General features: G+C 46.8%; 2 protein-coding genes across 2 annotated transcripts; both read left to right on the top strand.

The window, feature by feature from the left end:
• The first annotated feature begins 3,069 nt into the window (after positions 1-3,069).
• On the top strand, positions 3,070-7,079 carry LOC101756795 (2-Cys peroxiredoxin BAS1, chloroplastic). Its single transcript, XM_004952613.3, has 7 exons — positions 3,070-3,347; positions 3,469-3,543; positions 3,696-3,777; positions 3,873-3,952; positions 5,666-5,791; positions 5,906-6,019; positions 6,714-7,079. The coding sequence occupies exons 1-7, from the start codon at positions 3,159-3,161 to the stop codon at positions 6,828-6,830; spliced, it is 783 nt and encodes a 260-aa protein (XP_004952670.1). The 5' UTR covers positions 3,070-3,158; the 3' UTR covers positions 6,831-7,079.
• Positions 7,080-24,006: 16,927 nt separating this feature from the next.
• Positions 24,007-27,535, top strand: LOC101765729 (protein SMAX1-LIKE 3). Its single transcript, XM_004954915.3, has 3 exons — positions 24,007-25,440; positions 25,837-26,083; positions 26,194-27,535. Exons 1-3 carry the CDS (start codon positions 24,212-24,214, stop codon positions 27,310-27,312), a joined length of 2,595 nt encoding a protein of 864 aa, XP_004954972.1. The 5' UTR covers positions 24,007-24,211; the 3' UTR covers positions 27,313-27,535.
• Positions 27,536-27,819: the final 284 nt, after the last annotated feature.

A 27,819-nucleotide genomic window follows, 5' to 3' on the forward strand; every position in this document is an offset into this window, starting at 1 on the left:
GCTCTTCTTCTTCCTCCCTCTTCCTCCCTCTTCTTCTTCTTCCTTTCTCCTCAAAAATGGAGGGGGACTCAAGGGGGCTCCATTACTTTTAGGTGGGTAGGGGGGCTTGAGCCCCCCCCCCCCACCACCCACCACTAGATCCGCCACTGGTACTAGGGTAGAATTGTAAATGGCGGGTCCCTGGGTTCTCCCTAGGCCTATAACCATCCTCAAAGGACCTTGTAAGTTTGTATTCAGAAGTGAAATACATTGAGGTACATTTATGTCCCCTATTTAGCCCTCAAAGCAGCCTTCCAGCTGTAGCAACTCTAGAACTTTGCCTCTTTTTAATCACTCCAGCAATTTGATCCCATATATGACGGTTCTTTTTCACTTATTATTTGTAAATTCAAGTGATTTTTAGTTTTACAAGAGAGGTACCGATACATGGATCTTGCTCAGGCAAATCCTTTACCATAGTGACACTATTCATGACTTCTTCTGACATAGAAGAATTGGCAAGGTACATTCATTTCCTAAAAGTGAATTTCCAAAAGTGAGTTACCAAAGGCCCAAATAGTTTGCAACGAGCCAAACCAAAATTTGGCAGTACCACAACTTTTTGGGGCTTCATTTGAGGCCACCAAATTTATGTGCAAGCTAATATATATATATATATATATATATATATATATATATATATATATATATATATATATATAGAACAACTACATGAACTACTTAATCGAATTTTGTAAAAGTTGTCCACTATAGTTTAGCCCATATGGCTTCTAGTCGCCCTGTGTCTTTCATGTTTAACTCCCATAAAACCATATGCTTTGTCACTATTTATGATTACATGGGAACCTAATAATTAATATATAGGGTGCGTTTGGCAGAGCTCCCAGATCTAATTCTCTACTGAATCTAGCAGGAGCTTTGCCAAACAGTTTTCCAGAGAGAAGTGATTCTCTGCTGATTCTGTGAAGTGATTCTCTGAAATGAACTAAGAGTTTATGCTAGAGAATAAAAGAGAATCACTTTCAGCCACATAATCACTTCTCTCATAGAATAGCTCCCATAAAGAATCAGAATCAGATAAAACTCTACCAAATAGACCCATAACATAATCTATACATGTTGCTTTTGACTGCTTAGATAGTTGGATATGATGTGCCACACCACCGAGCCTATTCTCACCCATGTCCATTGCCACTTCGTTTGGAGGTGCTTTAATTTTCAACCACGTGCACGGTGAAACTACATCTGTGCATTCGTATCTATGGTTGATAAGTACATGCATGATCGTCTTATTTGCTACTCCATCCATTTCAAAATGTAGGTTGTTTTGACTATAGATTTCACTATGTATCTAGATATAACCATACATTTATGTGCATGTAAAATCTATGTATTAAAAAAGTTAAAACAACCTATATTTCGGAACGGAGGGAGTGTCAAGAAATAATGAAAGTTTATGAATGCTGATGTGGTGTATTGCTCTAAGAAAAATGTTAGGAGGTAAAAACTAGAAGGCAACTCTTTCATTTGACCATTCGGGTTCATGAACCCTACCTTTTCTTCGATAGTCGATAGTTTTTTTTTCTAATAATGGTTTGGGCTAATGCCGACCATATTTTGTGGGTTGTTTCGTCCTTATTTGTGTTATGTCCACTCACCGTGCTATAAAAATAATAAATGATTATTTATTTTGAAAAGCTTTATTTTCACGTTTATTTCTTAATATTACATGTTGGATTATTACTCCATGTGTACCTCAGTGCTTCGAGCTCTAGCTCGCCTTTGGAGGCACTTGGCATCTTTTTGCCTCACAATATTCTCTTGCTCGTTTTGCTGATAATTACGAATATACCCTTAGCTCCACGTGTATATTAAAATGTGCACTCGGTGTTTCGAGCTCACCTTCAGCCGCTGGAAACGCTTGCCGCTTGGTGTCTCGTGTTTGGCTTATTGCCAACGCGCACCTCACCAATTTTTGACTCGCCCATCAAATTTGGCCAGTGCTTGCTGCGTTGGCGACCCCATGCTCCTGCGCCCGTGTCAGAGAGCCATTTCATTTCAGCGTCAGCAAAACGAGCGTGGCGGATTTGTTCGCCCGGCGAGTATGGGCTAAAAACCAAACGTACCTCGCAATAGCAACATGCAATACTACTACATCTGGTTTGCGCATTGGCTGGGCAAGCATGGGCTAAAAACCAAACGTGCCTCACAATAGCAATAGGTAATACTACTACATCTGGTTAAGGATGGCAACAAAGCGGGTTCAGATCGGGTGGAGTGTCTGGGCATCCAAAATCGAAACCCGAACCTAAAATTCGAATCCACCCCGAACACCGATTCGGGTGAAAATCCATCCCCGAAACTGAAACCTGCGGATCCCGAAACCCGACGGATTAACCGAAACCTGACGGACTAGAGGCGCCGGGCGAGCGCCGGGTGGACTGGATGCGGCCGTGCGACCGGCGGCCGCCATGCGGGGCGCCGCCACGCCAGGTAGGGTTGGCGGCGTGGTTGGGTGCAAGACAACGGGGTGCCTGGGGAACGGGGGTGCGGCCGTGCGGGCGGACTAGATGAAGATGAAGTAAGAATTTCAGGCTTATATATCTAAGGTTGCTGGGGGGCTTTTAGTGGGCTGAATGTTTTGGGACCTTGCTAGAGCTCCACGGATGAATTTAAAAATCCGACCCAAACCCGCGGTGTTTTGAGTATTCGAACACGAGACTAGGAACCAAAATCGAAACTTGGGATCTAAAATCCACAGATATCCACCCCGAACTTGATCCGCTGCCATCCTCACGTCTTATGTCTGCTGTTCGTTTTCTTGACCTAGCAGAATCCGAACCCGTCTGGTGTTCGTTTTCTTGACCTAGGAAAATCCGAACCATTGGCGCGTCCATGTGATCCACCAATCACCGCAATACCAGATTACGAATATACGCTAGCTCGAAGAAGAGTCTAGACTCCTACGGAAACATGAGCGGCCAAGCAGGCGGGGCGGGCCAGCCAGAAGCGAGGAGCGCGTGTGGTGCTGACACGTCTCTATTTAAAACCTCACTCACTCCGCCAGCCAGCCACCATCCCGGAACCCCATCACGAGTAATCCCCAACCCCAAACCCCAAATCCACCCACCCCACTCCCTCATCCACTCCGGGCGGCCATGGCCTGCTCCTTCGCCGCCGCCACCGCCGTCTCCTCCGCGCCCACCCACGCCGCCAGGGCCCTCGCCGCCGCGCCGCAGTCCGTCTCCGTCGCCCGCTCCGCGGTCGCGGCCGCAGCCAGGCCCCTCCGCCTCGCCGCCTCCAGATCCGCGCGGGCCACCAGGCTCGTCGCCCGCGCCGGCGGCGTCGTAAGTTCCCCCTTGCTTCTCGCCTCGCCTCACCTCGCTTTACCTTGGGCTTGGTTAGCGTCAGCTCCTGCTTTGCTCGTTCACTGTTCGCGACGTGGTCCCTCTGTGCTCTGTACTGTAGGATGACTTGCCATTGGTCGGGAACAAGGCGCCAGACTTCGAGGCCGAGGCCGTCTTCGACCAGGAGTTCATCAACGTATGTGCATCCCTCACTCCGCGCTATTTTGCGTGCTTTATACTCTGGCAGCTAAACTAATTTATCCGCTCAAAATGCTAGTAGCGTAGTACAGTTATGCAGTCGGCAATGATTTGGCAATGATTTTCCAATTGTTCTGTTTGCTTTTGCAGGTCAAGCTATCTGATTACATTGGGAAGAAGTACGTGATTCTGTTCTTCTACCCCTTGGACTTCACCTTCGTGTGCCCGACCGGTTAGTATAGAACAGTAGCATTAGTGCGAAGATGGTTCGTTTGGTTGCTATAGTTCAGTCTGCGATTATGACAAACGCACGCTTGATGTTTGCAGAGATTACCGCCTTCAGCGACAGATATGAGGAATTTGAGAAGTTGAACACGGAGATCCTTGGTGTCTCCATTGACAGTGTGGTATGTGAAAATGCCATAGTAATAGTATTCCATTATATGATTGTGAGCCTGATTGGTTGGTGTCCAAAATTTGCCATACCAAAATCTGGGCAGGCCAAAACATGGGCATGCCATACCAAAATCTGGGCAAAAATTTTAGAATAGGTCTTGATTGGGATGCCAACCAAATGAGTGCCAAAATTTATTGGCTTCCCCTAGTTTTGGCTGGGCATACTTTGGAAGCTAACCAACCAGGCTCTGTATCTATTAGTACAATCAGTCAATCAGTTGGTCTTAATTTTTAAGGATAAGGGAGCGAGGTTGAGTTAAACATCTGACACCTCTACGTGGAATTGTTCTCTGGTTGGTCGTTAGTTAGTTATCACAATACCTTTAAGCTCTGATATGTGCTAGCTCATAAGGGAAATGGAATTATTGCAGTCATACTTTTCCTGTAGTGGCTATTTGCATGCTAGGTCATCTTTGGAGCATAATTGCTCTTCTTATATGCACAATCATTGAGCATAGTCCTGGTATTTCTAAAACCAACATGGGGCAATATGTTTTCCAGAGATTGAAAACGTCAGTCACACAATATTATTCTGTAACAGTAAGGTAATGCTACCTTTTCTGTCTCCAGTTTCATTTTGGTAAAGTAGAAGGACGACACATGCTTCTTTTTCCTCATGGAGAGATATATGTGCTAATATACACACATTACCAATGTAACTGTTTGTATGAAAAATCCATCTATGTCGTTCATATTAGTGACACGTTGTTGGAAATAATCCTGTGTGTCCAGGTTCAGCTAGTGTCTAGGTTCATCGCTATTAGTGCTAGCTAGATTTCAGCTTCTAGTTAAAAGAGAATAATATGCAGATCATGTGGGCATTAACTGCATTAATTAGGAGGATATCATGGGCAGGTTGCAGCCCTGTACCAGCTATATATATGTGAGAAAATGATGACCAAAAAAACTACTTGTGCTTGTGTGTGAGTCCACCATAGAGTAAAACTAGAGTGTCTGTGATAGACACCTAGAAAGTGAGGGAGTGATTCCCAACACACGCACTATCCACTGTCCATTTGCTGCTTTTTTTAGAAGAAACTATGTTTCACTTGAGGCCTCAAATGTCTTTAACTTCCTATGGTCTTTATTACATTGACCATTACTGTTCACTAAAGTATGCTACTCCCTCTGTTTGACGATGTTACTCCATGGCATCGGGAAAAAAAAGGTTTTGCCATGTTTTTCTATTGAGGATACTAAGGGTGTAATTATTTCAATATTTCCATTCCCTCACTAATTAAATGCTCTGATAGAGGAAAAATGATTGTATTATGATGTTTAATATGGATATGGATGATCATCGCATATTGATTTTTCTTGAAATTAGTACTTCCTTGGTTTGTATGTATGGTGTGCTATGGACAATATAACGGAACGGAGAGAGTACTAAGATTTTTAAAACTATATACTTTGAAAAATGCCCTAATGACTTGTATATTTGAAGTCATAACAGTTATGCTTGCATAACTTTTTGTTACCACTATATCATGATATGTACGTGGCGAAAAGTAGAAATCTCTTGTATAGATATAATATAAGTAGTAAGTAGTTTTGACCGGAGATAATGTATTTTAGTTACTTCAATTTCGTCATAATCATAACCTTTCTTTTTTTTAATCTTTCGTTGATTATGTTTTGGCATCTGAATGGCTCTTTGGATGCAGTTCTCCCACCTTGCATGGGTGCAGACAGACAGGAAGTCTGGTGGGCTTGGCGATCTTAAATACCCACTTGTTTCCGATGTTACCAAATCAATTTCAAAGTCCTTCGGTGTTCTGATCCCTGACCAGGTATTCCTTTCAACCTCATGGTATTCTTCCCTAGGTTCTTACCCTCGAGTCCTCTTTGTTTTCTGTGCTCAGCTGTTGTATGTTGCTCTCTAAATCTGAATGTTCTTTTGGTAGGGCATTGCTCTGAGAGGACTGTTCATCATTGACAAGGAGGGAGTGATTCAGCACTCTACCATTAACAACCTTGCCATTGGTCGCAGTGTGGATGAGACCATGAGGACCCTTCAGGTATGCTTCATATTTGTCATGCTACATAACTACATTTGCAATAGGCCTCTGCTCCGGACTTGAGAAATGAGAAGTTATTATGTTGCTGTCGCTAAAACCTACATAAAAAGAATATGTACTTTTGCCTTCATGATTACATAGAAGAATATGAACAAGATCCAACACTGACATGTACATTTTACATGATTGATTGTTAAAAGTGCAATAAGTGCAATATTCGAAAGTTACATATGAATAACCTTAACCAACTTTTTAAGTATATTTTTAATCCAAATTCGGTGAAGTTACATATGAATAACTAAAATGTATGTTTCACCTTACGACTTCCTTTGGCACTTGTGGTACATTCAATTATACTGAATATACCCGCCAAAGTACTATAGATGCCACTTCTTTGAGGGCAAGATGCATGGTCTTGTAGGAACCAGTAGGATGCTTGATCTGGGATGGCTTTGTGTAGTTTCCAGATGAAAAATAACTGTAACCTTAATCCCAGGATGCCAATAGTGGCACATCCTTGGGCATTTTGCTGTGCTGGTTTGCGCCTGACCTGGTTTTGTTTAGATAATTTATTTCATTAGTTGCATTGGCCGATTTCACAGTCCACCGATTGCAGTTGCAAGAATGTTAAAGCTGGCATCTTTCAATGTTTCAAGAATATTGAAGCTGACATCTCCTTTCAATGTTTCATCAGGCGTTGCAGTACGTCCAGGAGAACCCAGACGAGGTCTGCCCGGCCGGATGGAAGCCTGGGGACAAGTCGATGAAGCCGGACCCCAAGGGAAGCAAAGAGTACTTCGCGGCCATCTAGATGCCCCGCCATGCAGGAGCTTTGGTGCTCTGTATCATGGTGTGCCCTCTTTCGGTGCACCAGCGGTGGATCGATGTGGAGTTTTTGCACTGCTGTGCTGAGCTCGTGTTTTGACATGCCAGCTGCCTCTTGTGATGAGCCGAGTGTAGTAGGTCTTGTGCATCCCGATTGAATGCTGTTCTATGCCACTTTTGTTTCCTTCTTTACATGACGAATAAGGCTTCATTTTGGTCGTGTTTTGCGAGCTCAGGCATCTCGTGCAGTTTGTTCCTAGCGCCTTGATTGGGCCTTCTATTGTAGTTCGCGCCTAACCCGCGGTTCCTGCCGGCCCACGCGGGTGGGGTAGGCATGAACAAAAGGCAAGACCAACACAAAGGGAGCACAAGCAGCCCATAAGGTCTCTTGCCATCGTGGGTTTTAGGCTGTATCCATCCCAGAATTACAAGCACACTGCACCGGCAACGACGACTGCACGGGAGGAGGTCCAGGAAGTTAATAAACCTCATGCTAAAAACGAAGCTAGTTAACGATCGACTGTCGGGCTCTGATCTCTAGGGTATAATAGTATATGAACATTGAGCACGCAGCGAGCAGCTTTTGCCAAAGGTGTTAGGTGTAGAAGAAGTTGGCGCAATGGGTGGATCTTCAAGCGTTATCTCCTCGACGGTTTAACTGAAACACGTAGTTAAAAGCTGCATGTCAACACATTTCAGTGGAGCATCTCTTTCTTTCTCTTATTGTCCAACAAGGAGCTCAGATAACATAGGATTAAATACATGCTATGAACGATTTTCTACTGGCATGTCAATACGATACCCATCGGGTCCCACATCCTAATCATTGTTACCTTAGTATCATAGAGAGATGGTTTTCGGTACATTTGACCAACACGTTACCGTGCACCGAAAATAATAGTTTCTTCACAGGAATTTGTTACACTCAATTTGACGTGACACTACTTGATGTAGCCCCCATAATACTCCCCATTTGGAGTAGTCTATGGAAAAGAGTGTTGCGAAGTCTTTTAATTTCCCAAAGAACAATTTCTTCATACACAAATTGTGCAGGAACCTAATCGTGTCACATCAACTAAGAAACAGAAGCCGACACAGTATGCATATCATCCAATTGTCCACCCCCGTTTCGCGATCGCTTTGCGAATGCAAGGAGCTACTTCAGCACTGTCATTTAGGGGAGGGTAGCTCCAGCTACTTGACATCTACAAAGAAAACAATAAGAGAAGCGGTATTATCTTAGTGAAAATTAGAGATCACTCGATGTATATAGTTTGTGCCAGTACTCGTGTACGTGAGCTCTACTAAGAAATCACGAAATACAAATTACTAGACGGACTCCCGCAAGCATGTCACATTAGGTACTACGATATTCTTTACTCTTTCTGTTCGAGGTTAAAATTGGCATAGCTCAACGATCAGATATTTGAACCGATCCCCACCGGTCAGACTGGTTAGACCAAAGTTCTCAAAATGCAAATTAGACTTCACCATTGTGTAACTCTCGTCGAGTATATCAAAATGCATATGTAGAATGTCCGATTTGAAATTCGAATGAAAGAGTTATGACTTCGAGAAGATCTGCACCCAGGAAAATTGGTCAAACCGGTTTCCCAAGGCGGTCAGACCGGTTTGATTAGGAGTTGTATTTTGACACGGGATTTGTCAGGGTTTAGACTCCCAATGGGTTAAGACCTCCCCACCCTATAAATATAAAGGGCCACGACCGATTGAGGGGATCTAATCGATCAAAAACCAATCTATCTTTTATCGTTTTACCTTTCTTCCTCGTTACCCTACTTTTCCAACCCGCATGTGCTATTCTTCTCTCATCTCCAGGTATGAGGAGCGCCCTAGCTGGCCTGCCGAGCCTAGGGTAACCCAAGGTGCGCTTGCCTCGACGGGGTTCCTCCTGTCGTACATACATCTATGGGCCCACTAGAAGGTTTGGACAGTCCCAAATGTGGGGCTGGACACGGAGACACATCTGATATGGAGATCATGGCGCAGGGTGGCGTAATCTACATGGAAAGACAGTAACTAGTCGAGGATTAGGAAAGTACTCGTTGTAATAAGAGTAAAATTCCTCTAGTCGTATCCGACTAGTATTCTTGTAACCAACCAACCTTGACTATATAAGGCGAGGCAGAGACTCCCTCCAAGGCAATTCAATATAAACAATACACAGGACGTAGGGTATTACGCTATTCAGCAGCCTGAACCTGTCTAAATCGTGTGTCTGTGTTTGCCGTCAAGTTCCTGATCTCGATGAGCCCCACCAACAAAAACACCACCTCAGGCACCCCCCTCGGTAGGTTTCCTGGTCTAAACACCGACAGCTGGCGTGTCAGGTAGGGGATGTCGCTGAGAATCCATCGGCGAACTCGATGGCACAAGTCATCATCAAGCCCGTCGTCGCGTTCAAGGAAGGCGCGATGTTCATCTTCGGCTCCTGGGTCTGCATCGTGGATGGCGCCGGAAGTTTCCGCTGCTACATTGCACCGGCCCCGGAGAAGAAGCTCTCAATCGTCAAGCTCCAGCGCAAGCCTCTGAAAGACCTCGTCAAAAATTTTGACGAATTTTCAATCTTTGACCTAATCAGAGGCTGGGAGGACGAATCCGAGTACAACTCGACTTCTCTTTCCAATCAGTATAGCTCATGCGAGCTGGCGTTGCAGCCATCGCACGAGTCGGACTACTCCCAAGTTCGACTCCTGTTCGGACTCCGCAACACAGCCACTGTTTATCAGGGGGCCATGTCCAAATTCCAACCCAACTCAGATGGGATTGAGGACCTCGACTACTACTCGAACTCGAACGAGGAGACACCTTTATCAGGCCTGCAGTAGGGCTTGGTAATCACATCTACTCCACAAGGCAGATTCATCTACTGGCCTAACATGAAGCCACTAGCTCTTGCCAGAGATGACAATTTACGCCTCATCATCTATCTCGATACTCTCCCATTCCAAGAGGGAGCTCCTCTATCGCTCATCTACGAAGAAGGCGGCACCACAGAGGTCATCACATCAAGCTCAGGAAGCTTTTCTCCAGAATGAGAAGTCTTTGCTGTCCTTGGCGCTGCTAACAAAGAAGAAAATCAACGGGATAAGAACCAACGACACGAGCGTTATCCAGATGAGGTGTCCAATGACGAGTTATTGCTAATGTAGTTGGGGAGGAAATTGATTCCCAAAGGACAGCATGCAGAGCAAGGAATGCCTCAAGAGCAGAGCATCACCATCGCCTGAGGGAAGCTCTGCCGATCCGGAACCTGGATGATGCCTTTGAGGTAGTTCGAGGGCGCCAACATCACAACCCCTTAGCTACTATGGCATCCATCAATCTCATCTCATGAGCAATGCCTCAAAACAAGTACACTCGCATGCTCGCAGAACTAGCCGGGCCAGCATACAATCAACTTGATCGCCAAAGTCCCATACAATCGGTGGACCGGTCAGGGCGAAGCCATCATGCCAGTAGCCGGAGACCAAGTCAGATTGGCAACGACCCCCCATGGAAATCGAGTCAGGTTGGTAACGACCCTCTGCACAGATCAGCTGGAGGCGAAGGAAGTCGGGCAAGACCATTGGGAGGCCGTGGCAACCAAGGCGGTCGTCCAGAGCCCGAACACCCCATAGAAGACCTCCACAATAAGATCAACTCCAACCGCGACACCCACACAATCATCGATAGCTGGCGTTGCGAGCGCGAAGAAGTCGATCACCTAGGAGACGACATTGACAGGTTTCCCACCTTCTCCAGACGCTTTAGGAGGATAGTTCTACCCGACAAGTTCAAACTCCTGGGAATCACCAAGTATGATGACAAGCAAGACCCAGTCCAATGGCTCCAATTCTACTCACTAGCAGTATAAATCGCCGGCGGCAACAACGACACCAAACTAGTCTACTTCTCCATCTGCATGGAGGCAACACCTATGATATGGCTCGAGTCGCTTGCAAGAAACTCCATTGATTCATGGGAAGATCTGAAGAAGGTGTTCACCAGCAACTACGCCGGGACAATGCAGTGTCCTGGCAACAGAATCGACTTATCCTAGATCAAGCAGCAGCAAGGTGAGATTCTAAGAAGCTACATACACTGTTTCTTCGACAAAAAAGCCACAATCGTGGATGCCACAGAGAACGATGCCATTGACTGCTTCCAGAACAGCCTCTCTAACCACCGGATGTTCCAAGACTTTGGAAGGAGCCGCCCAAGTAGTGTCAAATCCTTAAAGGTCATGGCTAAGACCTGAGCAGATGAAGAAGACAAGGAAATCGAAAGGGTTGAGTCTAACCGCAACAAAGGCTGTAACAATAACAACAACAACAACAGCAACGGCCAGTGGAACGATAAGAACCGCAACGATCGCCCTAACAACGACAACCGGAGTAACTACTCGGGAACTCAGAACTGCAAGCGCAAACTAGACAACACAGTCGTGGCGATGCAGCACCCGCCCAAGAACGGTGGCAACAAGAACTCAGATAGGCTCTCGTTCAATGAACTCTTGAAGAAATAGTGCCCGTGGCACCTGTACCATAAGCACTCTGTGTGGGATTGCTTTAGCCTGTGCAAAGTTATGAAGGACGCGCTGGAACCATCTGGCGCCAAGGACAACGGCAAAGCCAAGGAAGACGAAGATGATGGGGGAAAACACCAACTTCCAGAATCCGTCAAACACGGTCAACATCATCTTCGGCGGCTCATTGGGATTCCCCACCAAGTGGTCCCAGAAGCTTACCTTACGGGAGATCATGTCCATTGAACCCGTGGCACCTACCTTCCTCAAATGGTCGGAGGTGCCTATTACCTTCTTTAGGGCAGACCAATGGACTAGTTTCTTAGATCCAGGGTGCTATCCTCTTGCCTTGGATCTAGTGGTCGCAGGCTCCAGACTTAGTAAAGTACTCATCGATGCGGTAGTGGCCTCAATATCTTGTTCACCAAGATGCTGAAGAAGATGGGCCTCGACGTCACCGATATGCTCACCCCCACGGACTTTCCATTCTATGGCATCATCCGAGGCAACATGGCTATACCCCTTGGTCAGGTGGTTTTGCAAGTTACCTTTGGGACCAAAGAACACTACCGGACAGAGTACATCGGATTCGAGGTGGTTGAGTTCGAAATATCGTATCACGCCATCCTTGGAAGACCAACACTAGCCAAATTCATAGCCATCCCGCATTATGTATACCTAGTACTCAAGATGCCGGGACCCAAGGGAGTACTTTTCTTGCGTAGAGACTTAAAAAGATCATATGATTGAGACATAGAAGCTATGGAACTCGCAGCGACTACTCAAGTACCAAACTCAATGATGCAAGTCTTAGCAGCATCCAAGAAGCTATCCAATGAAGAACTCGAGATACTAGAAAAGAAGTCAGTGTCGTACATACATCTATGGGAAGGTTTGGATAGTCCTAAATATAGGGCTGGATACCGAGACATGTCTGACATGGAGGCTACGGTGCAGGACGGTGTGGTCTACATGGTAGGACAGGACCTAGTCGAGGATTAGGAAAACTATCCGTAGCAATTAGAGTAGGACTCGCCTAGTCGAATCCGACTAGCATTCTTGTAAATCAACCAACCTGTAATCCTACCCCCGGCAATATAAGGCGAGGCAGGGACCTCCTCCCAAGCAATTCAATCCAACCAACACATAGGACGTAGGTATTACGCAATCTAGCAGCCCGAACCTATCTAAATCGTATGTCTGTGTTCACCTTCGAGTTCCTAATCTCGGCGAACCCTACTAACCAAACACTACCTCGAGCACCCCGCTCGGTAGGTTGCCGGGTCTAAATACTCACAGCTGCGCGCCAGGTAGGTGGTCTTGCTGAGAATCCACTAGCGAACTCAATGGTCCAAGTCATCATCAAGCCAATTTTCGCGTTCGAAGCGAGCGCGACGTTCATCTTTAGCTCCTAGGTTTGCATCGTAGACGGTGCAGGAAACTTTCATCGCCACATTGCACCAGCCCCGGAGAAGAAGAAGCAAGCCATAAAACTCCATCGTCAAGCGCTAGAGGATCTCGTCAAGAAATTCGGCGATTTTTCACTTTCTAACTTAGTTAGAGGCTGGTGGGATGAGTCCAAGTACAACTCGACTTCTCCTGCCAGTTGGACTGATTTTCATGAGCTGACACTTAAGCCATCGTGCGAATCAGACTACAACCCAAGTAGATTCCCGTTCGGACTACAAGAAGGCGAGACCTTACAGAGCTACTTACATTGCTTCCTCGATAAGAAGGACGCAATCATGGATGTCACGGAGCGTGACATTATTAACTGCTTCCAAAACAGCCTCCACAAATGCCGGATGTTTCAAGACTTCGATAGAAGATGCCTTGATGATGTCAAATCTCTCAAGATCATGGTACAGACGTGGGAAGATGAAGAAGATAGGGAGATCAAAAGGTTTGAGTCCAATTGCAACAAAGGTCAGAACAACAAAAATCGGAACAATGGCCAATGCAACGACAAGAACCGCAATGATCGCCCCAACAATGACAACCGAAATAACTACTCGGGAAGTCACAACCACAAGCATAAGCCAGACAATACTATCGCGGCAATCTCGTAGTCGTGCAAAAAGGGTGGTGGCAAGAACCAAGATAGGCCCTCGTTTAACGAGTTCCTGAAGAAACAGTGCCTATGGCACCCATACCACAAGCACTATGTGTTAGATTGTTTCAGTCTATGCAGAATCATGAAGGACCTGCCAGAACCATCTGGCACCAAAGACGAAGGCAAGGCCAAGGAAGATGAAGACGATGGTGACAAGGGCAAGGTCCAGAACCCATCCAACACCGTCAACGTCATCTTCGGCGGAACCCCAAGTACTGCTACTAAGCAGTCCCAGAAGCTCACTCTTCGAGAGATAATATCCATTGAACCTGCGGTGCCAATGTTCCTCAAATGGTCTGAAGTACTAATTACCTTCTCTAGGGAAGACCAATGGACTTGTTTCTCAGGCCTAGGATGGTATCCCCTCATCTTGGACCAGGTTGTCACTGGCTCCAGACTTACAAAAGTTCTCATCGATGGTAGCAGTGGTTTCAATGTCCTGTTCGCCAAGACACTGAAGAAGATGGGCCTCGACGTCACCGATATGCTCACCCCAATGAACTCTCCGTTCTATGGGATTGTCCCGGGCAACGCGGCTATACCCCTTGGACAGGTGGTTTTCCCAGTTACCTTTGGGATCAAAGAACACTACCGGACAGAATACATCCGGTTCGAGGTGGTACCCTCCTCATTCTAAAAAATCAACAAGTACTCCATTTGTAGTATAAAACTCATTCTAAAAACTGCTTCATTCTCCTCAATCTAAAATACTCTCCTCACTCTAAAAAATGCTTCATTCTCCTCATTCTAAAATACTCTCCTCATTCTAAAAAATTAACAAATACTCCATCTGTAATATAAAACTAACTTCAAAAGCTCTCCAATCTCCTCCGTTATCCTCATTCTAAAAAATCAACAAGCTAAGAACTCCATTTGTAACATAAAAATCATTCTAAAAAACTCTCAATTCTCCTCATTCTAGCTAACATACTTTCCATTCTAGCTAGAAAACATAAAACATAGAATACTAACCATGAGAGGAGGAAGTTACTAACCTTTACCTCCTCCCCTAAGGTCGAGTGAAGAAGAAGCCCGAGCTCTCGGTCAAATGGTTGAGCTTGGGCTCGGGGAGGAAGAAGTAGCTCATTTTATAGTGTTACCTTTAGTACCGGCTAGTGGGTAGAGCCGGTACTAAATGGTTGCATGTTATTACCGGTTGAAGATACCAGCCGGTACTAAAATTCATGAACACCATTTAGTAGCGGCTACACCCACCAGCCGCTACTAAATGGCTTCCTGGCAAATCTAGCTGTTGCCCACGCAGTCCACGTGCCGCCATTTAATACCGGTTGAGACTCCAAACCGGTACTACAGGGGTTCCGGTAGCATTGTGCGTGACGACCGGTACTAACGCCGTATGTTAGTACTAGATGAAAAGGCGTCCAGTACTAACGCGTTGGACGAATGCTCAGTTTTATAGTAGTGGGTATGTGAAGGCAAGGATATGCTCATAATATTTTGTGGTATCTTTTAGGACTTTTGTTCAAAATTTTCTTATGCAGGAATAGGCTTGAAATTTTTTTTGATGTGCAAAGTTTGGGTGTACTCAACAATTTAAGCTAGGTTCAAAATGCAGGGGCAGCCTAGCGGGGTTGGGGTGCTTGTACAGTTTTGTGGACTTGGCTAAGGGGTATGTGAAATGGAGCAGTCTTGCACCTTCGGTGGGATCACGGACCGGAAGGGAAAGAGTGATAGGGCCATAGGCTCAGTAGCTAATGTTAGGTGTCGACGGGCTGACAAGAAAGGTGGATCTGCGCAGAAATAGAGTGAAAATGTGACAAGAGCATATGTGTTGAGGTCGAGAAGGAGAAGGTGGAAGTTCTTACAGGGGTCTTCTTACTAGATTCACAACAAGGCGGCAGCGAGTGCCCACCAAACATGGTGGAGAAAAAAAAGAGAGAAGTTGATCTCTATTTGGAGGCATTGCATATATAGGGGTTTCTGAACATGAGACATATGCAGGGGGTATATGGAACTGATTTGCGGCTCCAGCTTGACTTGAGTGGCATCATCAGTAGCTACCCATGGATGGGAGGTTGGCGGATAGGTAGCTGTAGCTAAGGGATGGCCTTGGGGCTAGATAGGGGTCTGGGAGAGAGGGCCCACCTAGAAGCACAAGTCCAGAGGAATCTAGCCTAGTTGAGGAAGCCCAGACGATCACCTAACAGGCCATGTGTGCTTTCATAGCCCAACCCATAGTCCTTAGGTGTCCAGATTTAATAAATCTTAGGCTAATAAGGAGACTTAAGCAGGAAGAAATTAGACTTTTGGAAAATTATCCACGAGATCAAATCAACCTTAGAGATATTTGCGCAACCCAAGATAGCATGAACATTCAGTGCAGATTTAGAGACCTAAATGACCTCTAATGAAGAAAGTTTTACTACAAAAGTTGTGGCCATCGTCGAGAGCTTCGATTTGAATATATGGAAAGCATAATTTAGATTATGGAGCTAGGAGAGATGGCCCCCGAAATAATTGCTACGTAGAGAAGTTCGAAATCAGATAGATTTTCTTCCGACACTATTTTGGGGACCTTAACTTCATTTCCAGGGAAAGCAATGCATACCAAAGTTGAAGATCTTTTTGTGCTACACAATTTAAGTACCGGATGTGCCCTATTTGGAGTCTAGACATGAGAGATATGATGTCAGGAAGGAAGGGTTGCGTAAAAGAAAATTCTGCGCGAGTCAGATTTTATGGAAATGAAGTTTGCTTAACTCCCAAGGAGCTCAAGCAAGGGAAGGTGGAGCACACCCCAAGACTCATCAAGGGTATAAATATGACCCCCTAAAAACCCTCGAGGAGGAATCCAACCATCAGAACTCGATGAAACAGACCAGAGGAGATGAGGGCCGCTGCAAGTCTTCGCAATTGTCTAGGAGATGGTATAGGCCAAACTCTAGCCGCCATGGCCTCCCTACGTGGTTGTGCCATGGTGGAGTTCAGGAGCTAGTTGTGATCATCGGTGGTATGTACTCAGAGGTGATGATCTAAGTACATCTATTATGGGAGCAATATTCTTCATGTCATCCGATCTGTTAGTGACTCAATACCTCCTTTTATGCTCTTCTACCTGTTATGAATATGCTTATTCTTTAGTCTAATATATGTTTAGACTATATAGCATGCTTTATGTAATCATGGTGATTAGATCTAGTATGTTGATCCTTCTTGATAGCTAGACATGTTCATATATGTTCGTACCCTTAAACTGTCTGCACCGATAAGGGGGATCGTGACGGGGTCTGCTTCCGTGTAGGGTGGGGGTTTTCGGGAGGTTGAAAGAGGTAGTAGTTTAAAGTTTGCTTTGGATGAGATGCATGATGTGCTTGTTTGTTGGCTAGAACTACAACTAGATGATAGGCTCTTGTTACCCTTGGTGGTGTTATCTTATATATATCTATGGATGTGATCAACCTTTTATGATTCATCTTTACATCAAGGTTACCCTTCATATACAATCTATACTTCATGTTAGGACTAGATATGTTGAGCTAGATAGAAAACCCTAGTCAGTTCGTTGCCGATTCTCAGATTGATAAACCTTGGATGGAATACTCTAAGGGAAAAGCTAGATGATCCGTGTGCTTGTGGTTCATAAATTGACGTGTTAACTGCCATCAACAAGCTTTTCTCTTTTCTAGCGCCGTTGCCAGGGATCGGCACCTCAAACCCTAGGACGATCTATCTAATTTTTCAAACTAACCCTAATTTTTATTATTGTATATACCTTATTTTTCTTGTTTGTGTCCTTGAAAGCAGTTGAAAATCTAGACACAAGACGATCAAAGAGTGATCATATATTCAACTAGACACAAGACGATCAAAGAGTGATCATATATAGCGTGTTCACTAAACTTGGGCTTCAACGAGTCCAAACTCATTCCAACAAGATGATGAAGCTCAGCTCTTTAACAATAGGTGCTAACTCTGTTAGTGGCCCAACATTTATTATTGAGTCCATGTCAATGAAGATGACCATACAGATAATAAACAAGGTATGCCACAATCGTTTTGTTCCCATCCCCCTCTTCTATTCGCTGCAAGATGCATGCAGTTTGAACTTTGAACCAGTGGACCGGACGTGGCTCGGGAACCTGCATGTATCCCTCGACTTGGACACATCTCTACCGGTAGCCACGGCTGCAAAAGGAATCGCACACGCAAAAGCGAACTGAATGGCCGAACGCGACGAAACCGGCTGGGGCCGCCGGGCACTCCGCCATTCTTTCCATGCATGATGCATATAGCTTCTCCTTGCATGCTTATGCGCCACTGTTCATGACCGAACTCGACGGCCCCGGTCACCGCCACTAGACTAAACCGAAGTGATAGGACTCTGCCATGCATTCCTGCATGCGTTTATATGTTTGATGTATATTCCGTCTCTGTGTAATGACTAGTGACTGCTGGCAATCGGCTACTGTACCACCTGCATGCAGCACATTCAGGCAAGCAATGCAGGAAGGAATGACCTGACATGCGCTTTTCTTTTGTTCAGCACAATCAGGCAATCAGGCAGCCATTCACCTGCTGCTATACTGTTCCTCGTAGTGCTAGTGCTTCTCTTCAATTCTTATCGGAGTCAGGTTCAGGTCAGGTCAGGTCAGGTCAGTAGCACTGCTGGGAGAGCCTGCTGGGAGCTGGAGTATTAAAATCGTGGCCGCTTTTAGCCGGATAATGCCACATAAGTGCTTTTTAGCGACCTCTCTCCTTTACGCTTAGGGAACAAGTTGGGGAATTTGGGAGGTGCCAAATTACTATTACAGCACTGTAGCACACTGTAGCGTTTCGTTTGTATTTGTAAATTATTGTCCAAATATTGACTAATTAGGCTCAAAAGATTCGTCTCGCAAAGTACAACAAAACTGTGCAATTAGTTTTTAATTTCATCTACATTTAGTACTCCATGCATGTACCGCAAGTTTGATGTGATGGGGAATCTTCTTTTTGCATAGTGTCAAAGTTGGGAGTTGGGAGTAACTAAACATGACCTTAGCAGGTTAAGGGGACGGGCTAGCCGCCCCATGGCTGGAAGCCTGGAACAGCAAAGGACGGGCCTAATTGATCCTCTGATCCATTTCATTATTAACCCAGACTATCGATCGACAGGATAACCTGCTGTCTGTACCGCCCTGTTCTCCTCTCTCTGCTTTGTGCGCAGCCGTTAACTAAGCAAAGACTGCATACACAAGGTCTCGGCATCTCTCTTTCCCTTTGCTTTGCTCCATATGATTCTACGCACACTCTTTCTCCCCTGCTCCTTTAATTCTTTCTCCAAATGTTAATATTTTTCGTTTCTTTCTCTCTCTTTTATAGTTTTGGAGCAATCTTTTTTTCTTTATTTTGCTTTGTTTGTGTTACTATACTAGCGTTACTTTTCCACGGAGCTCTCCTTTTCTGGCGTTTTTTCGCCTTTGCAGAGTAGCCCAATGCACTTTGCTATCATTAGGGCTTGTCCTCTTGCCGTCCTCTGTGTCCGGCCTGGCCTTATGGTGGCCAGAGAGCTTTTTTCTTGACTGTGACTTCCGGATTAGTTTCACAAGATCATATTTCATATATACAAGAAAGCTCAATCATTTATAAATAAATAAATAAATAATATATGCGTATTTTCTTTTGCCAGTATTCCTATACTGTTCGTCTGATGGTGATAGGTCACGGATGCGATGAACATTTCTGCATGTATTTTGCGTGCGTGGTAGAAATGGGAGGGCTGATGATTGAGGAATGAAGTTGGTGGTATCCTTGGAAGAGGCCATGGGCAGCTGTGATAGGAGTATGAGCAACTTATGATCAACCTCTGCTTCTTTTCCTCCCCAACTGTTCACATCCCAATAAAGAACAACGTTCCAGCACGACTTACGAGGTGAACGTACCTGATTATGACCCGGTCAAAGGCGTGCGCTTAGCTTAACCGCACTTTGATGCACAGGCTTTGGCTTTTAACTCTCGACGCTGATGATTACTGTTCACATCCCTAGAACAACTAACAACAGCATCGGTATTGCTAATAACGCACTCTCAAAGATGAGGCATATAGTTCATGGCCGCTTTGACTGATGACCTCGCAGGGAGATTATTGCTTTACACACGTTTGGTTTTGTAACTGTATTTGGAACTGGTATTGATAGAATTTTCTCTTCAGTGTAACTGTCATCCAGCACTGTAGTATGAGGAATTTTATACACAAATATAAGGAATTATGAGTTTGTCCTAGCTCCTTAGTCAAGTCAAAATGTCTTAAATTTGGCCAAGTTTTTAGAGAGGAGGGTATTGACATCTACCATATAAAAGAAGTAAATTATGAAAATATGTTTCATAGTGGATGTAACATATATTGCTCATTTACAAGCGTCGTTGTTTTCAATTTGTGCGCTAGTTTTAGCTTATCAGCTACTACCTCTATAGTACCGTTTGAGCAAGTTTATAAATTAAACTAGATATCACTGTGACTTGCGACTGACGTTAATTGATCTCTGCTACACACCGAAAAATGAAAAGGGCCAGAGAAAGCATGGGGCATCTGTTTGAGTGACACTTTATTCCTCATACTTTGAGTCCAGAGACCAGAGGGGGAAGATCCTAGCCGTACACGCTTCCAGATCGACTGTCTCCATGCACACACACTTGCTCCAGGCTCCCAGCCAGATCGCTCATCTTGTTACAAATCGGTGGATCGATGATCAGGGCCTGCTGTCTCAAAAGATGAGAGGCCACATCTGTCCATCCCGATCAGACGGATCAAATCGACCCGATCGATCGCACATAAAGCATCAGACGTTGCATCACCATCATTGCCTACTGCATGCATGCAGGGGACTATTTCTTTGTTGAATCCAACATGAATAATGCCTGTATAATCTTACGTACAACAGGTGCATGCAAAAAGTGTCCTTGGTACTAGGTGGTATATATATTCCACTAACTTCATCATTTCTTTTCATTTATTTAAGTTTCAAGATTCCAAAAATTGTTGCACGATCTTTTATATGCCATTATTAGTTGGACATGCTGGTTTATAAAATTGAAGCAGAAAGGAGAAGAAAAGGCCTTGCCTCATACAGCTTCTGCTTTAGCTTCCTGATTAAAAAAATACAAGGCCAAAGTGTTGCCAACATCATGATTAATGTTCACCAGATTATATATGAACACGTAAAAGATGGAATTAAACTCTGAAGCACCGCATATGTTCTTAAATATAAGTTGTTTTAGCCATCTTTTAGAGGTGCCTTCTGACCACACTTTCCTGTTTTACCTTCTTGATCAAATATCTACTAGCATTACCTCTGTCTTAGAACAAGGTATTTCTAGGATTTTTTAGAAATATAATTGGCCAGTCCCAATGGGGTTTTCATTCTTATTCAAGGAGGTGCCATGTAAGCAATTTGATGGCATGGCACTATAGTCAATAAAAAAAGAGGTTATTAGAGGTGCTTTATCTAGATGAAATCGGCTTATACTGTTTTCAAAACTTGGAAACTGCTCCACACTGGATTTGATGGTAAAAGTTTTATTTTTATCCTCCAATCCTCCAATCATGTGCATCATGAATTAAATGGCATTAGAAACCTATAAAGCAACAAAATGATAGTATGACACTATGCATTGGTGAGGGTTGTTTTATTAAGAAAAGGTTCAAAATACTCTCTCAAGTATTACCACCGGTAGAAAACTCGCCTTTAGTCCCGGTTGGTAGAGGCCAAATCACCCGAAAATCCATCCGGGATAAAGTCATCGAGATGAGGGGGGGCGGGGGTATTTAGTCCCGGGTCACCCAACTGGGACAAAAGAGTTTTTGAAAAATATAAAAAAAACGCTCCGCCGTCGCTCGCCAACCGCTCCGCTGGGCCCGCGCCCGCCGGCCACCCCACGCCTCCTCTTTCCCGACGGCCTGGCCTCCTCCGCCTCGCGCCTCATCATCCCCGCTAGCCGCCCCGCGCCTCCACTTCCCTGGTGGCCCAGCCTCCTCCGCCCTGCGCCTCCTCCCCCGCCGGCCGCTCCCCTACGCCCCCGCTCCGCTCCTCCTTCTCCGCCTTAGCCTCGGCCGCTCCGCACCTCCGCCGCCTGCTCCCGCGCCGCTCCCATGTGCCGCCTGCTCCGCTCTTCCTCCGCCGCCCGCTCCCGCACCGCTCCCCCGTTGCGCCCCCACCAGCGGTCGCTCCGCCACCGCGCCGCTTGCTCCGCGCGCACGTTGCCGCCCACCCTCGCCCCTCTGCCGCTCCTCATTGCCAGTGAGGGGCGAGCAAAGGGGGAAGGGGAGGGGCGGCGGCGCCCGCTCGCCTGGAAGCTTCTGGGAAAGGAGGAGGAGAGAAAGAGAGGAAGAGGATAAGTAGAGGAGGAGGAGAAAAAAAGAAGAGGATTAGGAGCCCGTGACTAAAGGTTCACCAATCGGGACTAAAACTCAGCCACTGGCGAGGGGCTCACCAACTGGGACTAAAGAGCCCCTTTAGTCCCTAAAGGCCAGTGATCTGGAGGGGCCTTCCCAACCGGGACAAAATGCCCCCCTTTGTCCCAGTTGGAATTACCAACCGGGACTAAGGTAATTCCATCCGGGACAAAAGGGGGGGCCTTTTGTCCCGGTTGGGAAGGCCCCTCCAGATCACTGGCCTTTAGGGACTAAAGGGGCTCTTTAGTCCCAGTTGGTGAGCCCCTCGCCAGTGGCTGAGTTTTAGTCCCGATTGGTGAACCTTTAGTCACGGGCCAAATTTAAACTGGGACAAAAGGGGATAGATGGAAGGTGAGTTCTCTACCAGTGTACTACAGTCTGAATAATAACCTCCTAAACTCTCTTTGGTTTAATTTAACCCGCAACTATGTCAATGGTACAATTTACCCTATATTAAAATTTGTCCTTTTGTTTCTTCATGCACAAGTGGAGTGTTAATAAGTTAAAATTTTACATGATGATAGTCGACATTATAACTTATATTAAAAATTTTGATCATTCCTTTCATACAATTTTCTATAACATGGACTAATGTATTATATAACAGAAGTCATAGCCTATTGATATAATGATGAAAAAATCTTTAATGTATTTTATAACATATGTTATGATTTCCGCTATTGTCCACACAAAATTTTAACTTAAAACTTCACTTATGTATGGAGAAACTTGTAAGTGTAAATTGGACCAATTGACATAGTTGTAGGGGAAAATTGAACAAAAGATAATTCCAAACTTAAGGTGAGTAATTTAGATTTTTTTTCTAATCAAAGCATTGATGTGGCATCCTTGAAGAAACAATAGAATGGAACTCCTCGTCGGGAGTAGCCTAACTAAAATTATGTTGCGAGGCCTGGGTGCAAGTTCTTGGAAATTAAAAAGAGAAACAATTTACCAACAAGCAAGAAGCAAATGGAATATCTACCTCTGGTGCAGTCAGCCTATGAGGCAGGCAAGGTCGGCCATAGGTTACAACTTTCCCATCCCACATATTCGTCCTCTTCCTGCACCAAGGTCGGCCATATTTGGTAAAAAGAATGAAAAATAAAAACAAGAGGTTACTCGACCCACAAAAGCAGAGAGATGATCGATAAATGCACAAACTCATTTTTGGCACGCAAAAGCAGAGATGATTATTGATGTAGGCATGGAGACACCCAAGATCTTTCCACAGGTTCTAAACCTGAGGTGAATCAGCTTACATTCCTCACTTTGATGAATATTCTAATATGAAATATTAGAATTAGCACTAATCACTGTGGTTCTCAGCATCAGTTCTAGGCCATGTTTAGTTACTCCCAACTTCCAACTTTGACACTATGCAAAAAGAAGATTCCCCATCACATCAAACTTGCGGTACATGCATAGAGTACTAAATGTAGATGAAATTAAAAACTAATTGCACAGTTTTGTTGTACTTTGCGAGACGAATCTTTTGAGCCTAATTAGTCAATATTTGGACAATAATTCACAAATACAAACGAAACGCTACAGTGTGCTACAGTGCTGTAACAGTAATTTGGCACCTCCCAAATTCCCCAACTAAACAAGGCCCTATTCTTTAGAGGCTGCAGCGTATTCAGTGCAGGCTCTGCTGCTGAGTTGATGACACAACTGACTGAGCACAAGAAACAAACAAACAATCTAGTTACAGATACTGTGCAGCTAGCTTGTACCCCTCCTAGTCCTAGGTGCTGCTACCTGAAAATGAGCAGCAATACAGTGTTGTAGACAGAGACAGGAGAGAGATGGAGAGGGAAAGAAAGCTGAGATCAAGTCGCTTTGTATGTGCTTTGTCAGCACATGCCATACCCACTTTTTCACACCACAAAATCCACTTTGGACCAAAGAAAAAAAACCCCACTCTCTCTCCCCATCTCCAAAAAAGAAAAACAAACACAACTGAGCCCTCCCCAGCAAGAAAAGCACAAACCCAGACACCAAAAAAAACATCCAGACTTCACCCCCATCAGTATTCAGTTGTAGGGAGTAGAACACACTGCACCTGCAAAAAGATGAACATAGCCAACACAACACCAGGCAGCCAGCATATAAAGCAGCAGCAGCAGTTGCCCAGACACCCCACTACCATCGACTCATCGAGTGACCCCTCATACCCATCGTCTCGTAGTTTCACACACGCCCATCCTTTCATCTTTGATTTCTTCTCTCCTGAGTTCAATCAAGCAAGATAATCTTCGCACCCACTGCACCTCTGCAAGTGCGAGTAGTGACCCTACAATCTTTTCTTGATCTGCGCGAAGAGATCAGAAGATGAGAGCTGGGGGCTGCACGGTGCAGCAGGCGCTGGCGCCGGAGGCGGCGGTGGTGGTGAAGCAGGCGGTGAGCCTTGCGCGGCGCCGCGGGAACGCGCAGGTGACGCCGCTGCACGTGGCCAGCGCCATGCTGCACCAGCAGCCGCCGACGGCGGCAGCGGCGTCACCGTCGACGGGGCTCCTGCGCACGGCCTGCCTCCGGTCGCACTCGCACCCGCTGCAGTGCAAGGCCCTGGAGCTCTGCTTCAACGTCGCGCTCAACCGCCTCCCGGCCTCAGCGTCGCCGCTCCTCGGCGGGCACGGGCACGTCTACTACCCGCCGTCCCTCTCCAACGCGCTCGTCGCCGCCTTCAAGCGCGCGCAGGCGCACCAGCGCCGGGGCTCCGTCGACACGCAGCAGCAGCCGGTGCTCGCCGTCAAGATCGAGCTGGAGCAGCTCGTCATCTCCATCCTCGACGACCCCAGCGTCAGCCGCGTCATGCGCGAGGCCGGCTTCTCCAGCACACAGGTCAAGGCCAACGTCGAGCAGGCCGTCTCTTCCATCGAAGCAAACAACTCATCCTCAACCACGGCCGCCGCCGCGTCACAAAACCCTAACCCTAGTGCAGCAGTTCCATCTGAAGAGTCCAAACCTAGCAAGCTGCTAGCTCTCGATCAAGTGCGCGACGAGGACGTCGCGGCGATCCTGGACTGCCTGGCCTCCCGGAGGAAGAGGCGTGTCATGGTCGTCGCCGAGTGTGCGGCCGCCGCCGAGGCGGCCACGCGGGCGGCGGTCGACAAGATCAGGCGCGGCGAGGCCCTCCGCGGCGCGCAGGTGGTCAGCCTCGGCGTGTCCGGGTTCCGCGACCTGCCGAGGAGCGAGGCGGAGCGGCGGCTCGCGGAGCTCCGGTGCGCGGTCAAGGCCGGCGGCGGCAGGGCTGGCGGCGTGGTGGTGGTCGTGGAGGACCTCGCGTGGGCGGCGGAGTTCTGGGCCGCGCGCGGCGACGCGGGGAGAGGGAGGTGGCCGTCGAGCTGCTGCTACTACTGCGCCGTGGAGCACGCCGTCGCGGAGGTGCGCGCCCTGGCGTGCCGCGGCGGTGACGGCGTGTGGCTCGTCGGCTACGGCACGTACCAGGGCTACATGAGGTGCAGAGCCGGCCAGCCCTCGCTGGAGAGCCTCTGGGGGCTCCAGACGCTCGCCGTCCCTGCTGGCAGCCTCGCCTTGAGCCTCAACTGCGTCGACGACAGGTAAATAACATCATCGTCATATATGAGCATATCCAACTATCCGTTGATCAATTCGAAAGTCATCGCATAAAATTAAAACTGATCAAACGTTGACAGAAAGTCAGAAACAATGTCATATTTCGACATCAGTTTCAAGCTAGTAGCAGCAGTGTCACGAGCGAGTGAAAGTTTGCATCTTTTTCATGCTTTCCGGCTTGACAAAAGCTAGACGTGCATGTAGATAGCTCGCATCGATCAGCTTCAAATTTTCTCTATAGTTTGGGTCTTTATTTTCCTCTGCCATTTCTTCATTGTATCCATTATTCATCTCGATTTGATTGAAGCAATGTGTGGCAAAAATCATAGTAGTACTCGTGACAGATGAAGAATCTTATTACCGGTTGTCTGTGTTGGCAGTGCAATGGCTGTCAGTCACCTGTCGAGCAGGGCCAAGTGCGAAGCAAGTAGTGGGAACGGGTCGGCGTCGCGTTGCATGTCACTTTTGGATGCCGGTGGCTCCGCCGACCAGCTGACGGCCGTCGTCTCCGCCGCCTGCTGCGGCGACTGCTCCGCCACAAAGTGCGACGCCGCCAAGGAGTTGGCACGATCGGTCCTTCCAGCGTCGTCCAGCATTCCTCCTTGGCTCCAACATTGCCGCAATCAGGTAAGCACATAGGATTGGCATCATCGTCGTTGTCATCGGAAGATTGATGTGGTTAATATTATTCTAGATTAATTAACAGTTTAGATTTTGTTGCGCTGGGCTTAATGCAGGAGCCCTCCCATTGCAAGAAATGGAGCTCAACGTGCGGCGACTCGCCGTCTCACCACCGGACGGCACTAAACTTCTCTACGGTGGTGTCGCCGTCCTCCTCGGTCTCCTCGTACGAGCAGCACTACCATCTGCACCAGTCGTACCAGCGGCCATGGCTTGTCGCCGGCGCCCATGAGGCCAAGCACCCGTGGAAGGCCCGCCTCGGTGGCGGCGGCCAGGTCCACGTCGTCGTCGACGACGAGGACGTTAAGCTTGTCAGCGCGCTAAAGGTCAAGTCCCACGACTCGAGCGCGTCCAACGACGGCTCGGTCGACCAGGTGGAGCGCCGCTCCCGGTTCAAGGAGCTCACCGCTGAGAACCTCAAGGTCCTCTGCTCCACGCTGGAAAAGGAGGTGCCCTGGCAGGCGGAGATCGTGCCCGAGATCGCGAGCACAGTCCTCCAGTGCCGTTCCGGCATGGCGAGGAGCTCGAGAGCGGCGGGCGCCAAGGAGGACACGTGGCTGCTATTCCTCGGAGGCGACGCCGAGGGCAAGGCGAGGGTGGCCAGGGAGCTGGCCTGCCTCGTCTTCGGCTCGCACAAGAGCTTCGTGTCCATCGGCAACCGCAACACTGCTGCGTCTCCGGCGCGGTCGTCGGACTCCGCCGAGCGGCACCACAAGCGGCCGCGGTTGTTGCCGGAGACGAGCAACGACGGCGGCGTCGAGAGGCTGTACGAGGCCGTGCGCGACAACCCGCACCGCGTCATCCTAGTGGAGGACGTAGACCAGGCTGGCCAGATGGGCATCTTGGAGGCCATCGAAAGCGGGTTGGTCCGGAGCCATGGCGGCGACGAGGCTGCCCTCGGCGACGCCATTGTCGTCCTGAGCTGCGAGAGCTTCGACGCCAGGTCGAGAACCTCCTCCCCACCGACGGCCAAGAAGGCGAAGACCGAGAGCGAGGAGGAGCCCAGAGAGGAAGCCGTCGCCGCTACCTCTGCGTCACCGTCTTCGTCTTGCTTTGATCTGAACATGAGCGTGGAGAACGATGACATGAAGGAGAGTCGCTTCACGGATGCCAGCCTGCTCAAGGCGGTGGATCGGGCGTTCTTCTTCAGACGGCCTGATGAGAGCAGTGATTAACTAGTGATCAGCCATCAATGCCAAATGACCAATGCTTAACTGTTATTTCTCACCTTAATTTGTTCTTTATTTGTAATGTTGGTTAGTTTCTTGTAGCTTCTTTCTTTTGTTTTTTTTGTTTGGGAAAGATCATTGTGTTGGAAAGAATGGAGTTTGCATGAATCACCCTTGGATATGATTGAGCATGCTGGGCACTAATTAAACACATGTAAATTCGTGGTTACCATTCCTTCTTTAACCTAAAGTTACTAAATATTGGCAGATTTTAGGGTTGCCTTTTAAATATTATTGGCATTTGGATTCATAGCTTTTAGCTCAGTAGATTCGTCATATATATATGTTTTTTGAGGAAAGATTCATATATATGTATATCCAGTTGCTTGGTTTGAAACCATGAAATTCTAATGTAGGGGAATTAACGTAAATCTCCAAAATAATCAATGCTTATCATCTTTCTCATGGATATGAGAGCATGTGCTCTTTTTATTCACGTGTTAGCATCCTCTT

Source organism: Setaria italica, chromosome I (genome assembly GCF_000263155.2).
Source record: "Setaria italica strain Yugu1 chromosome I, Setaria_italica_v2.0, whole genome shotgun sequence".
Lineage (NCBI taxonomy): Eukaryota > Viridiplantae > Streptophyta > Magnoliopsida > Poales > Poaceae > Setaria > Setaria italica.

Bases quoted from the DNA above. Each gene is read 5' to 3' on its own strand.
- LOC101756795 (XM_004952613.3), top strand. From the start codon at position 3,159: ATGGCCTGCTCCTTCGCCGCCGCCACCGCCGTCTCCTCCGCGCCCACC. The intron at 3,778-3,872 runs GTTAGTATAGAA...TGATGTTTGCAG, and splicing joins CACCTTCGTGTGCCCGACCG to AGATTACCGCCTTCAGCGAC. The intron at 6,020-6,713 runs GTATGCTTCATA...ATGTTTCATCAG, and splicing joins AGACCATGAGGACCCTTCAG to GCGTTGCAGTACGTCCAGGA.
- LOC101765729 (XM_004954915.3), top strand. From the start codon at position 24,212: ATGAGAGCTGGGGGCTGCACGGTGCAGCAGGCGCTGGCGCCGGAGGCG. The intron at 25,441-25,836 runs GTAAATAACATC...CTGTGTTGGCAG, and splicing joins CTCAACTGCGTCGACGACAG to TGCAATGGCTGTCAGTCACC. The intron at 26,084-26,193 runs GTAAGCACATAG...GGCTTAATGCAG, and splicing joins TCCAACATTGCCGCAATCAG to GAGCCCTCCCATTGCAAGAA.